This window comes from Populus trichocarpa, chromosome 12, assembly GCF_000002775.5.
Source record: "Populus trichocarpa isolate Nisqually-1 chromosome 12, P.trichocarpa_v4.1, whole genome shotgun sequence".
Lineage (NCBI taxonomy): Eukaryota > Viridiplantae > Streptophyta > Magnoliopsida > Malpighiales > Salicaceae > Populus > Populus trichocarpa.
Window position 1 is genome coordinate 3372796 of NC_037296.2, and position 14343 is coordinate 3387138.

At 33.3% G+C, this 14343-nt stretch overlaps 3 protein-coding genes across 4 annotated transcripts; 1 reads left to right on the top strand and 2 right to left on the bottom strand.

The window, feature by feature from the left end:
• Positions 1-2498: 2498 nt before the first annotated feature.
• LOC7454029 (methyl-CpG-binding domain protein 4-like protein) lies at positions 2499-4687 on the bottom strand. Of its 2 annotated transcripts, XR_002977015.2 has the most exons (4): positions 4233-4687; positions 3433-3629; positions 3040-3325; positions 2499-2775 (listed from the first exon to the last, which is right to left on the bottom strand). XR_002977015.2 is itself a non-coding variant. In XM_002317691.4 (3 exons), the coding sequence occupies exons 1-3, from the start codon at positions 4602-4604 to the stop codon at positions 3205-3207; spliced, it is 690 nt and encodes a 229-aa protein (XP_002317727.2). In that variant the 5' UTR covers positions 4605-4687; the 3' UTR covers positions 2913-3204. The 2 variants fall into 2 exon arrangements, 1 of the variants encoding a protein (XP_002317727.2); XM_002317691.4 differs by lacking the exon at positions 2499-2775 and having other exon boundaries at positions 2913-3325.
• Positions 4688-6847: 2160 nt separating this feature from the next.
• LOC7485195 (short chain aldehyde dehydrogenase 1) lies at positions 6848-7210 on the top strand. The gene has a single exon (XM_024582761.2). The coding sequence runs from the start codon at positions 6848-6850 to the stop codon at positions 7208-7210; it is 363 nt and encodes a 120-aa protein (XP_024438529.2).
• Positions 7211-10870: 3660 nt separating this feature from the next.
• LOC7485194 (nascent polypeptide-associated complex subunit beta) lies at positions 10871-13826 on the bottom strand. The gene is made up of 6 exons (XM_002317690.4): positions 13690-13826; positions 12326-12393; positions 11734-11882; positions 11579-11635; positions 11309-11347; positions 10871-11213 (listed from the first exon to the last, which is right to left on the bottom strand). The coding sequence occupies exons 2-6, from the start codon at positions 12391-12393 to the stop codon at positions 11035-11037; spliced, it is 492 nt and encodes a 163-aa protein (XP_002317726.2). The 5' UTR covers positions 13690-13826; the 3' UTR covers positions 10871-11034.
• Between the last annotated feature and the right edge of the window lie 517 nt (positions 13827-14343).

Below are 14343 nucleotides of genomic sequence, written 5' to 3' on the forward strand. Positions count from 1 at the left end.
CTAACAAGACAAGCTCGGGAAATATTCGTGCCATGAAACTCTTAATTCATGCATGTATATTTGATATAATACATAATCCGGTGTGATCGTCAATCACATATTGACGAAGCAAATCTAAAAATGAACTCCAATTATTGTTTGTATCTTTTTCAACAATAGCAGAAAACAACGAATAAACTTCATTATTTACATCATCAACAACTATAACTAACAACTTTTTCTTGTACATACCATAAAGGCGAGTACCATCAATATTAATTAGAGGATGACAATATTGAAACCCATCAATTGAAGCACCAAATGCCCAAAACGCTCTCCCAAATATTATCTTCTTGCCATCAAGCATTTTATCATCCCAAGTGATAATTGTTCATGAATTTAAATCTCTGATAGCCATCAACATTCTAGGTAGATTTTAAAAAGACTCTTTATGTATACCAAATAACCGCTCTAATATCTTCTGTTTAGTCATCCATGCCTTTCAATAGGAGACTTAATGCTCATAATCCCTCTCCACTGTACCTTGAACCATTGCAACACTCATACTTAAATCCCTCTTCAGAATTGTCAACATCACTTCAGTAATGAGATTTGAGTCAACTTGATGATGATGTTCAAAATAAAAGGGTTCCGACATGTGTGGCCCTTTAAATTTTAAAATTTCTCATGAATTAGACTTTTGGTGATATCCTCCACGCAAATACCATCTACAAACTGGTTCCTAAACACATAGCAACTGACACATGAGTTTTAGTTTAACGATGGACCTTGTATTGTAATGAGTTCTTTATATGCCACATCTTTACTATAGTAATACATTTAGATTTGTCTTTGATTTTTTTTTTCAAACTCTAATTCATCAACTAATAAGCCTAAATGCCTACGACTATTAGCCCAGACATTGCATCCGTATTGGTTATCTGCACTCACAACCTTAACTTCAGGAGTAGGAGGAGCCATATAGTGATTAACATGCTCAACTAACTCAGTATCCCCATCTTCCTCCTCAACATCAACTCTATCAATGTGATGATCATCTTCGTTATCACTTGGTTTAGATTCTCCATAGAAATATGAAGCATATGTCATACCTAACCGAGGTTCCACATTACCAATTTTCTACATTGATATTTTTCTACTTACATTGACACCTAACCTAGATGGACCAGCTGTTTATAATGCTTGTGTGATTCTCTTAGAGTTACTTGGAACCTGGGTCAACTCCATACTAAAAGAGTTTCTTTATCTAGATCTATTATTCAAATAAAGCTCTAGCATATTAATCTCATTAATCATCGCAAACCCAAACATTGAATTCACAATTTCATTACTACATATTGGTACACCGAAATAACAAGCTTGACTGACCCCGGTTTGTAACATCCTCCAAGTAATTTCAACTTTTATTTCAAACATATTCCAGTCAAGTCGAGCACATAACATTCTAGATATCTCGTACATGTTTAATGTAGCAGTTAAGAACTCATGACTTCCTCCATTATAAGTGATACTATTGTCAGTATTGACAATAATACCATACTGGAAGCATAATATTCCTAAATTAGTAGACATTTTATCATATAACACAACATAACAAAACACAATTCTAGTTTATCAATATCTTGGAGTTAATCAAAGTATATAATTTATCAATAAAATCATAACAATAATATAATCGGTTAAAACCTAAATACATCAAATTAATCAGCGAACACCTAAATTCATCAAATTTCACTACCATAACAAAATTATCAATCAAATTCATGTATTTCATAGCCAATTTTCTTATTTTATATGTAATTCAGTATAATCCATAATTTAACCTAAATAAACAAACTCTAACAAAATAATTTTATTAATTCACAATCAGCAACAACCCAAAATCATTGATTATTTTACAAAATAACCTAATTATCAACTCAAATTATATCTAATTAATATAATCTCTAATTCAAAAGCCTAACATTCTATGAAATCAAATTAACACACAATATACCTCTAAATAGCATGAATTACATTAAATTGATAGAAAAGAAATGATTAATATACCTCTAAATATAAAATGTGGGTGGTGATGGTGACCAGTGGTGGATGTTTTGGATGGAAAATGGATGATCCACGATGAGGGGAGAGAGAGGAAGGTTGTTGGCAATAGTGAGAGGGGAGGGGTGGGTGGCCGTGGGGAGAGAGAAAGAGAGAGGTGGAAAGCAAGAGAGAAAAGAAAAGAAAAAAGCTATGCATATAAATTTCAAACTTATGTATCACAGTTGCTAAGCAACTGCAACTTGTAAAACTATGTTATATTTCTAAATATTTTTTTTTCCTAGTTCATTTCATGAAATAAAATTAGTATCTACAACTCAGGTATAGCAGTTTCCTTCTATGACTCGTGAAATTATGACTATATCCCTAAATATTTTATTCATTGTGCTACTTTATCAATTTTTTTTTTAATAACCGTGCTAAAAGCCAAAAAGAAAAAACCTAGAATAAAGGTGTTGAAGACAAGATTGTCTGCATATATATGTATTTTTTATTTGAGTGGTTTATAGACATGTCCATGTTACAATGAGGTCAATATCTGTAATTAATGCTTCGTGTGATCGCATGCCAAAACATGAAACGCCAACCCAATTTCGATCCCAAGATGATGAACCGTTTCTAATTCTCGAGCAACTTGACAGTGGTTTTATGGCTTATGTAAACGTACTTCCGCTGCTCCGCATTTAAGCCACTTGCTAGGAAGGGAAACGAGTCTAGGATGGCCTAGAGTGCCTACAAGAAATTGAGACACAAAGTGATGCATTCGTGAAAGAAGAAAACTTGAAGAGAAATATTATAGACGTCATGCTATTTTATATGCTGCAGTTTTTTGTAAAATCTGGCCGATGTGCCACTAACTGGAAAACAAATCAGCACAAAAACCTTCCTCATTTTCTTACCAGAAAATAGAAATCGAGTTTCAAGAAAAGACAGATTAAAAAATCCATAATCAGGATAACAAGGGAAACAACAGTGTACATACAGGGGGCTTTTGACCTGAGTTCATGCGACGTCAAAATGTGGACTCCTATGAAACTAACAAGGTCATAGTTCCATCCACTACAGATTTTGCGCCCCTCTGATCAACATTTTATCTGGTATTCAATTGCATGCATTTAGCTCATGCACTAACGACCAACAACTCCTCCAAAAGATTGATGCTTATGACAAAGCATTCTTGGTACTGCAAAGGTATTCCCAGTAACGATTTAGCATGTGATCATTTGGTCTAACCTGCTCCCACTTTCCTGTGCAGAATATTGCATATGCATCAGCAGCATACCTACAAGAAATTAGAGAAAAGTTTATCAGAGTTTCCGATGATGAAGTTAATACAGTTTTAAAGGAAGAAAGTATCTACCATGATGAAAAAATAATAATAACACTTACTTTCCAACACCAGGCAACTGAGTGACATGGGTCCAGTCCTCCTCTAAATAGTCTTCAGATAATCGCTGTACCATCTTTGCTCTCCTCTTTTGTAAACCTAGACTTTTAATTGCTCTTTCAATCTCCTCTGTGGCAACCCCAGTGGCAGCCTTAGCATCAGGACACAGAGTAAAGAGGTCTGCTACAACTCTTTCAGCCTGCATTTAGTTATGTTCTATTTAAGTAAACTGACTGCATCAATGCTTATGCAGTGGTCCCTTCATGTTTGACAAGAGACTTGAAATCAAGTTGAAATTAAGCGGATGAAGAATACTTGAAAAAGGTTTTTGTTAGCAACATTCAACCCAATTTTCTGCCAAACAGTGATAGGAGAAGGGGATAAATTGAGATACAGATTAGGATTGCTACTCAGAAAACACATCAAGAACCAAATCAAGCAATCATAAAGTTTTGTATAGGGAAATCATGAATCATCCATCCAAATCAAGAACCAAATCATGAATCATCCATCCTCATTCCTATTTGTATAGGGAAATAATTTCCAAGATCTTTTACAGATAAATAGCACCATAAAGTTTCAAATTTTTTTTATTTGAAGTTCAGTACTTTTTAATTTACAACATCCAAACAAGTCTTCTCAACCAGACCCAATTATCAACAGTACATTAACAACTAAAATTCACAAAGTAATCAGCTAAAAGGTTAGCATTCACGCATACCCACAAATATCAATTTCAAGAAGAAAATAAAACCACCGAAAGAACAGGAAAAGACTGAGACTTGGAGAGCATATAGAGTACCCGAGTACCAGCAGTGCGATTAAGGAGCATACAAATGACCAAAACTCTCCAAGGGTCATGTGCATGATTATGCAAGAACCCAAATTCAGATTGTGGTGGCTTCCATGTGTTTTCTGCTGTTTTCCTTTCGTAAGCCTCATCAAACTTATTGTAATAAGGACTAGTAGTATCAGAATGAAGTGACGTTTTTGTCCCTTCTTTCTTCTTCTTCTTCTTCTTAGACCTGCCAATGACATTGGCATCCTTCTCTTTATCTTCTTCCTGATTCGAAATTGGTTTCTTCTTTCTCCTCTTTGCCTTGTTGGAATTGCTGCATTCTTCTAAGTCTAACTCACCCACTCTTGAGCTTTCCATGCTCAACTGCATTGCCATTGAGTGTCAGAAATGCTCGTCTTATGCAGTTTCCTTCTGCTGGACTGTTTTGTAGTCAATCCAATGTTTTCAGGCCCATTACACCTCTTGCAGGCTTGAAGCTTAAATTCTAAGTTTCCCAGCCACCATGCCAAAATGAGTAAACGAAAAGGCCAACTACTGTGGTGTCATAATCAAACTTTTAGTAAACTCGTGCTTAACTAATGATCCGATAATTTGTGTGGATTAGCTAAAGTTAATTTAAATTAAATTTTAATTATATTGATTGAGTTATAGATTGATTCTTTAGGTTAATCAATTTCGAGTTAATTTTTATCTAGTTTAATTTGAAACTCTACTAAAACTAAATTTTAGATTAACAAGTCATCAAATTAACATGTTAAATTAAATTATTAATCATAATAATAAAAATAAAAACTTAAAAATCACTTCATCAATCTCAAATCTCAATCCCATATTAATAATACAAGACCTAAATGATCAATATGTTATTTACTAATTAGTTTGTGATAAAAAAAAATAAACTTTTTATTTGTTTTGATATTTTAAAATAAAATAGAGATTTTTGCTAATGCGAATAAAAATTTTCTATATATATAAGAAAAATTAATTAAAAAAAAATTATATATATATTAGTTAGGGCAGCTCCTTTGTGTTTTTATTTGTTTTGATATTTTAAAAAATTAATTCAAATTACTAGAATAATTTGTTGTTTGAAGTTGGCCATCTGACTTTATTCTGAAGCAAAGGCAAAATCCACAACATAAAACTCCTTTGCTAAAACAAAAGAGACAAGCAAGAGAAAAGGTTGGGATGAAAGCAATTACCTTTATGAGAACTCATGAGAATTATGAAGCTTTCAGGCATCAATTTTCCTCCTGCAAGAAGATAGAGAAAAGACACGAGACAACTTGATTTTTAGCACTTACTTGACAATTTATCAAGAAAATAGTAACTAGTTTAAACACCTGTGTTGACAGAAACAGCCACAAACTGTTCGTAGTGGAGACTCTGTTTTTCATGATGTTAATCACTAAGTTTTCTAGATTCTTCCAAATTATCACCACGTTATATGTTTTGTGTTTTCTTTTGACAATTGAATCTTTGGATATTGACATACAAAACTAAGTGCTGTATTTCAATGCTCCATACATAGATATCCTGTTAATTCCCTGTATATTCAAATCTTTGTCTTAAGTTTATGACAACCCTCTATATTCAAATCTCACAGTATGATACAGAATTTCATCTAACCCTGTTAATTCCCTTAGCACTTAGCAGCAATGGATGAAATTATGTTTTTTAGCTAAAAGGATGCCCTTCATGGAAACTTAAAAGGAAAACATGTTTTGCATCATTTCATTAATAAACCAACAAATTAACAATTAAGTTCAAAGCATACTAAATTGTTGCAGAAGTTAGCATTGTGAAGATGGATACGAATACCTCAACAGTTGGAGCAGCTAGGCGGGCAAATTCTGCATTATATAGCCCCCGTTAAACATTTTGATCAAGTCTAAAGCAAACTTTTCTTTCTCAGCAAATGTACCATGTTCCCGGATACCATGAGGTAGATAAACAAAAGTTAAGGTCTGGAAGAGAAGCTCACGAGTGTTCCCATCTTTAGGCCAACACACATGTCTGGACTGCCTGCTTCAGGTTAAGAAATGAGAGTATTTTATGGATGATGGGGCCTGCTAGGGGACTCAGTCTGTCTAGAATCTCTACCTCTGTTGTTTTTTCCTTTCTTCCCACTTCTTGTTTTGCTTTCTAGCCTGCTCTTTTTTATTTGATTTTCACTTGAAAGTTTCAGATTTAAACCCTCACCCTAGGGCTAAGAGTTATATTAGTTAGATCATACATGCATAGATTATAAATATAAAATATAAAAAGTGGTGAAAACTAGATTATTTTTTTTCAAAATACACCAGTAGAAAAAAAAATATAACTTCTGTGTACAAGGATGAATCCAAATTCAAGTTTTACCTGAGAGCTTCACGATATTTAGATGGGCATGCCCAACAAAGTGAGAGCATATTAATCATTTTGGATCCAATCTTTAGCACCTAATCATGTGTTTATGTTATGCTAATTCCAACCAACAAGTTAGGGATTCTGTGTTAGCTCCAATGATTTATGATATAAGATAATATGTGAGATTGACATGACAGTAAGAACAAAACAGGCCTTGGATTCCTTCGTCAAATAAACTTCAGTTTTGTTACATAATTGGCAAGGCGGCGATGATAACCGGTGGAGGTAGTGGAGTAGTACAAGTCCATAGCATTATAGCAAGGCTGTTTATACAACATCATGCCAAGGTTCTCATTGTCAATATCCAAGATGAACTTGGTCGCTGCCTCTATATGAAGAACTTGCCTCCCAAAATTCAACATCTTACATTCCTTGTGACACGCGACTCCGAAGTGCAAAACGTTGCAGACTTGGTTGTCTCCATGAATGCAAAGCTTGATGTTATATACAACAACGCTGATGTTTCAAGCGACGTGGATCCCAGAATCTTAGCTACCACCGGTGATGAATTCAAAAGGGTTGTTGATGTCAATTTGTTTGGTGCTTTCTCAGAGCTAAACATGCAGCCATAATCTAGTTTCTGTAATTTGCGGAGAATTTCCTCGTGCATGTGGAGCATCAAAGCACGCCATGGTGAGAGTGGCTAAGAAACTATGTGAAGCTGGTGCAGTATGGAATAAAAGTTGAACCTCATTTCTCCGATTGCAGTGGCAACTCCATTGCTGACAAAAGGTTTGGTACATGGAGAAGGTTGAGTTCTTCTCAGAGACAAATTGAAAGATATACAGTACCAAAAGCAGAGGCAATCCTATATTTTACAAGCTGTGAGTCCAAATATGTAATGGAATTAGCCTAGTGTTTGATTTTGGAGGGTATCGTCAGCCAAACCCTGCACTTCAAACGACAATTGAAGGTTACTTTCATAATCTTTATGTACAAGAAAGCTCTATTTCACTTGTGAGTGATTCACTTTTCATGTTCACTTGCAATGCAGGCTATGCTATTGAACCCATCACCAATTAATAGTGATTTAAGAATTTCACAGCGGGCAAAGACCTGAGTTCTAAGTCTAGATAAAAATATAGACCTTGTTTCAGCAAAGAGGGTACCTACTGATCGATGAACGTATTTTCTATAATATGTGATATGTTTGCTTAAAAATTCATAATTAAAAGGGTTAAATGCAGGCTGATAGTCCAATATATTTCGGTTTGGTAGAATGCCAAGCTTAGATGATTTAGACCTAGCAAATACCAAAGTCAACACTCTTAGATTCAGTTGTGTATTAAGCTCAAATGCATATGAGTCTAGCAAGATGTGTACGTGTTGGAATCCAAATACATGTAAGTTTAGCAGGATACCAGACCCGATACCCTTGGGAGTCAGCTACGCGTTAAGCCTAAGTATATATAGGTTTAGCAATGTCAGACCCAACACCATTAGATTCAACTACGTGTTGAGCCCAAGTACATCTGGGTTTGGCAAGTTGTCAAACTCATCACCCTTGATTTTAGCTACGTGTTGAGCACAAGTGCTCGTGGGTCTAACAAGATGTTAGACCTAATACCTTTAGGTTCAACTACGCATTGAGCCCAAGTGCTCATGAGTCTGACAAGATGTTAAACCCAATACTTTTAGATTCAACTATACACTGGGATCAAATACATGTTGGTGTGGCAAAATGCCATACCCAGTATTTTTTGGTTTAGCTACATGTTGAGCCCAAGTATAAGTGGGTTTGACAAGATGTCAGACCCAATACCTTTAGGTTCAGCTATGCACTGAGCCCAAATACATATGTGTGGTAAGATGTTAGACCCAACATCTTTGGATTCAACTATGCGTTAAACCCAAGTACAAGTGGGTCTGACAAGATGCCGGACGCATTATCTTTGGATTCAGCTACGTGCTGAGTCCAAATACATATGAGTTTAACATGTTGCTAGACTTATCACCCTTAGATTTGAAATCTTTCCATCCAAGTCTAAAAATATTTTTGAGTTGATAATCTTTTTAGACCCTTTGTTGAGTCACAAGAATTTATTTGTCTATTCTTACGTCTTTTAACATAAAATATTAAAAGACAAGAATGATCATCTCCCTACATCATTGGATGTATAAAAGTTTTGTAGAAGTCTGTCATATTTTCATCAACAATTAATATTGTGTAAGGGGTATCAACCCCTTATTAATATTGTGTAAGCAATATATATCTCTCATTAATATTATATAAGAGATATTTATCTCTAATTAATGTTATCAGGAGGAGATGATATTCTAACTTCTCCATTCAAGTAACATGACAAATTTTAAAGGCTATATATACCATCTGAACCACACATGTAAAGGATCTATATTTTTCATATTCTCTATTCATACTTTTATTTTTACAAAGTATTTATCATACATAACTAAAAACAAATACTCTTGTTCTTAAGAATTTAAAATTTATTTTCTTATTTATTGTAATCTCTTATTAAAAATCATTGATTTTATCATTGGATAGTTTTTAAATCCCATAAAAAACAACTATTTTATAAATGTTGTATTTTCTATCACTAATTCATCAACTTCTTGAATGCAGGAAAAGAAAATATTAACATGAATATATTACCCTCTATCCAAACACTAAAAAAACCAACATTCCTGAGCATTTTGAATTTTGAAATATCATCATGTACCTCTTCAGCAATTCAAGGTAGATCATTCTATGATAAATAAAAAAGAATCTTCATTCAAAATCATTTATCATACTAAACATGTTTTGTGCAAAAGGAGTCTTGAACCATTTTGGCTCACTAGCTAATGCTAGAATGTCTTATTTAAAGTTGATGAGAGTCGTTCGGTCATAAGAAGACATGGTAGCGTCGAAGTAGTGATACGAGCTATATATTTTATTCTCATTCAATAAATATTTGATGAGAAAATTATTTTTAAAAAATCTACATATTATACTAATGCATAATTATTCAAAAAAACAAAACAAAAGATAATATCATTATAAAACATTATAATATTCATAAATATAATGGCATACTTAGATAATCAATTACATATTATTTTAATAAAGTGATTTAAAGAAATTTTTTGTTAGGAAATAAAAAATAAATAAAGAGATATCTAAGAAAAATACCAAGCATACATGGGCCTAGGATGAAGGTCCATGAACCTTTTTTTTCTAACAGATAAACAACACATCATTCACTCCTAATTGTTTATATATATATAAACAACATATCATCTTCTTGTTGATTTTCCAGTCATCTTTAAACTTATTTTCACATGAAAATACCAAAAAAATTACATAAACTTAAATAAACTCATTTTAAATCTCAAAACACACATAATCGCTCTAAAAATAAAATAAAAAATCTATCAGAATCATAAACAACTTTATAGATCCTGATCTACTTTTTACGACATGTTAAAAGAAAAATATTTCTATAAACCTTTATCTCTGATATGAATATATTGATATCAAGATTGATATTTTTAGTGACCAAAATATGACTAATCAAATACTTTCTCTTTCCTCACTAGTTCTACTTGACTTTCTCTCTCCTCTCAAATTCTATAAACACAAAGAATATATATATATATATATAAAGTAAAATCTTCTAAATTGTAGTTTTTCATGCCCATGAGAAGTAAGAGAAAAAAATATTGTTATTTTTTATGTTAAATCTGATCCTTGTTATTTTAATTTTTTAATTAAAAAAAATTAAAAAAAAAATGCAACATCAAGCATCAATTTAATGTTAGGATACTTTTTTAATATCATAAATACAATATCACCAAAAATAAAACAAATTATGAGCTTTAAAATCATGTCAATATAATATAAAAGGTGCAATTGAAAAACAATAAAAAAAAAAAAAAAAGAGAGAGAGTTCAGAGACCACAACAACACAAATTGTCTTGCTTTCCCAGCAGTAAAATTAATTTTTGTTTTTATACACTGGCTAAATAAGTTCATTGCTCCAATCTAGAATAATATTTAATCCAACATGGGCTACATCAACTCCCAGCAATTCACCGAATAAATTGACAAGTCTATAGCATTCCAAGCCCACCAAGCAAAACCTGTGATTTCTTAGTCGAAACCAGCTAAACTAGAGTTCCAAAGAGCTTTTCACGGGATAACACCCCCTCGGAGATTATAATTTTTTTTATAATATAATGATTCGCGCATTGCCGTGGTTACGGTGCTGACATTCAACCAGGAAAATATCAATCACGAATTTCAGAAAAAGTATATTGGATCGAAAACTCAACATAACAACCATTATGAGTCACAGAGAACATAAGATTAAGAACGATGTCATTAAAAAAAAATGGATGACATTTCAAAATCACAGGATGCATGTAAAATAGCACAAAATCCTTTTAAATCTCTCTAAGAAGCAGCAGCTTTATCCTCCTCTGCTGCAGCTTCAAAGGTCTCTCCAGGCACAAGATCCGGGACGTCATCATCATCGTCCTGTGCTGCCGCATCTGCTGCGGCAGCACCTGCACCAGGTGCTTGCTTCTGGATCTGTTCCGCCAATTTCTTCAGGTTGTCCAAGTTATCAGGACCTACAGATCAGAGAAACATAAGAAAGTAGAAGTTATTACCGAGTATCAGTTACAATTCACAGATGATTTCGGAGAATAAACTCAAAACAGCATACCTAAATGCCCAAGAACTTGTGGAAGAATATCTTGCAATTCTGAAAAGGAAAAATCACAACAAATTTGCATGTCAAATCTCATGCAAACTAAATGAGTTAACTAACAATTAGCTGTAAATTTCCTTTGAGAAAACCAAATTCAACATGGCAAGACCAAGAACATTTAACCACTGGCCACTGGGTGAGTGGAACGTTCCTTGTGTTCAACCAATTAACAGAAATGATTTACTTTTCATTTCTGGGTTTACATAGAAAGTCTTAGAGCCATACTCTTAGTTTGTGGGGAACCACTGACAACCCATGTGTTGGCAGCAATGGACGCTTGCACTGCAAAATTAAAACCAAAATAATAATTAGCCACTAATTGACCAGAAGGATATGAACGATGTGAGTATATCATGTCCATATATGGTAGTCAGCTTTACCTTTGGGATTTAGAAACTGGATGACTATGTCATCCTTGAATATGTTGACTTCCTCGATTGCAGGTATAGCATTCACTCCAATTCTCTTCAAGGTGCTCTGAAGCCTTTTATCATCTGTAGTAGTAGTCTTGTGGACAGCTTTCTTCTTCCTGCAGTTAAAGGTACAAATTCAAAAGAAACTCATTAGCAGCACACAACAGAAGTGTACAACACAGCAGCCATGTAATCTTTTCTTTATCAGTAACTTCAATTGCTTCATAGAAACATATGTTTAGATTTTCAATGCAAAATACCCAACTGCAAGCAATACTCTATAGAACCAGGCAACAGATATTTCTCACACAAGCCAGAAAACCATTCAAGTTGTAATCAGCATAACACAGATAAAACATGCGCAAAACCAGACCACACAAATCTCATTCAGTATGCTGCTCAGCTGAATGTCCGATATGGCACTTTCACTTAAAACAATTCCTTCCATTAATTTACACTTCTTTCATTACTCAGCTACTTGATGCGAACACAATATAATTTAGCTAATTGATAAATTCCAGTGAGAGCTAGAATAGTTGCCATGGAACAGTCTTCCCACCTTCTCACGCTACCCTTTCCACCAGTGCGAACTGCAGTGGCCATCTTCATAAGCTTCTCCCGATCCATCTGTATAAAAGAGATAAAGGATTACAAAGAAAAGAATTGTACAATGCATTGACCAATTAAAAACTTAACATGAAAATATTTACAAGGAATTCGAAAAAAAGCACTAGGTATACAGAAAGAACCAAACCACAACAAGATTATTAATCGCCAACATGTTCCATTAAGCATTCATGATAACAGAATATAATGTAAAGGTGACAATTTAAAAACTGCATTTTTTTAACCATAGAGAAAATTGAATTACTAGTTCATATAATAGGTATATAGAAGACATCAAAGGAGAAAATAGCCTGGCACCAAAAGCCTAACATTCCATGTTCAGGGCAATTTGTCAGCACCTTTTGTTGAATATCATGGGTCCTAACATCTCCCCTCCCCCCAAAAGTCCCAAACAGCAGTAAAACTCAGACCCTCTTTTACCTATTATTACTAATATACCAGGTTTGACTAAAATCTAGAAAATAAAAACGATGAAGGAACAAAATATGAATGAACTAAAGGCCACAAAAAATAAGCTCGTGTTTATATCATAAGAGCTTAGGAATTAGAATTGATAACAAAAAAACTAGAGCTTCCAAATGGAAGAAATCATATCCACTAAATCCTCCCAAAACAGCTTCCACATGATTAAGCTTAAGAATCTAAAATTTTGGTTTTGATTGTTATTTAAACTATTTTGATTTTATGCTTTGGTATAATCAGGTGGTTTTATAATAATTATAGGCAACTCTAGGAGAGCAAGAATTAACAGCTAACAAGTTCTTATCAAACTAGAGATTATAAAGCTAGTTCCACAAACTCAAGAAACACAGTCCACCAAAACAAGTAAACAAAATAGCAAATCCAGTTATAACTAGTTAATCAATTTACTTAGCAGATAAAACCATTATTAAACCTTCAGTAATAATACTTCGAAATGGGCTTAAATTTTCGTACTTCACTCAAATCTTGATAGTTTAACTTCAAAACAAACCAAATTAATCACATTATGGTTAACAAAACAACTTCATTAAACATCATAGTCAAAAGCCCTAAACAGAAATTAACAGTTTCTTTTCACTTCAAACCACAAAAACCATGAAATCAAGCTCTACAGGCTTCAGCAAGCAGAATCCATATCACCAAAAACCACTAAAACAAAAATACACTGGCATTAACTAGAAATGAATAAAAAGATGCAAACTTGAACATGCAAAGACATGAAAAAAATCCAAAAAAAAAAGATAACAGCAATGGAATTAAAAGCCAATGTAAAAAAATATGAATGAATCTAGGTTTTTTAGGGTTTTAGTTTACCTTTGTTTGTTTATTGGGTTTTGGGAGATAGGTAGGAGAGTGTTTTTTCAGCTCTCAATAACAGGCGGCGATAAGGGAGACCCTTTTTATGCGTTGTGTATATGAGCGTTTTTAAAGAGAATCATTTCAGTAGATCTGACGGTGCGTATGCAATCAATTTGCACGTGTCAACATCTTGAGAATATTTTCTGTACACCTTCTTTCTTTTCTGTGCACTTTAGCATCTCTCCTCTCACTGCCTCTGTGTTTAAGTTTTAACTGTTTCGAAGCGTACATTAAGGTCGCGTTTCGAGTTTCGACCCGCCAAAAATGCGTTTTGGGTCAGAACTTGCATGGCCCAATTAATAGATGGGCTTTATATTGGCCTCTATACCCTGCAATCCATCTAGCCTATTACTAGCATATTATCCCATAATTTCGTATCAGATTAATAATAATATAAATTTTAAATATAAAAATACTTGATTTAAGTTAAAAATATGGAATATATTTGCATCATTATTATATTTAAATAAAATGTTTTTTATAATAACGCTATTAATAGTGCATAGTAAAGTTGCCGATAATTATTTTTTCTTTTTTTAAGATATTTTTATTTTTTTCTTTTTCCTCTTTAAATTTTTTTTCTTTTCTCTCATTGAATTTGTTTTTATA

What these genes read in the sequence shown, in the direction of transcription:
- LOC7454029 (XM_002317691.4), bottom strand. Translation starts at nt 4,604, where the DNA reads ATGGCAATGCAGTTGAGCATGGAAAGCTCAAGAGTGGGTGAGTTAGAC. An exon ending in ATCGCACTGCTGGTACTCGG is followed by an intron (nt 3,630 to 4,232) that starts GTACTCTATATG and finishes AACTAAATGCAG; the next exon opens with GCTGAAAGAGTTGTAGCAGA. An exon ending in CAGTTGCCTGGTGTTGGAAA is followed by an intron (nt 3,326 to 3,432) that starts GTAAGTGTTATT and finishes AATTTCTTGTAG; the next exon opens with GTATGCTGCTGATGCATATG.
- LOC7485195 (XM_024582761.2), top strand. Translation starts at nt 6,848, where the DNA reads ATGATAACCGGTGGAGGTAGTGGAGTAGTACAAGTCCATAGCATTATA.
- LOC7485194 (XM_002317690.4), bottom strand. Translation starts at nt 12,393, where the DNA reads ATGGATCGGGAGAAGCTTATGAAGATGGCCACTGCAGTTCGCACTGGT. An exon ending in CCAGTTTCTAAATCCCAAAG is followed by an intron (nt 11,636 to 11,733) that starts GTAAAGCTGACT and finishes TTAATTTTGCAG; the next exon opens with TGCAAGCGTCCATTGCTGCC. An exon ending in TGGTTCCCCACAAACTAAGA is followed by an intron (nt 11,348 to 11,578) that starts GTATGGCTCTAA and finishes TTTCCTTTTCAG; the next exon opens with AATTGCAAGATATTCTTCCA.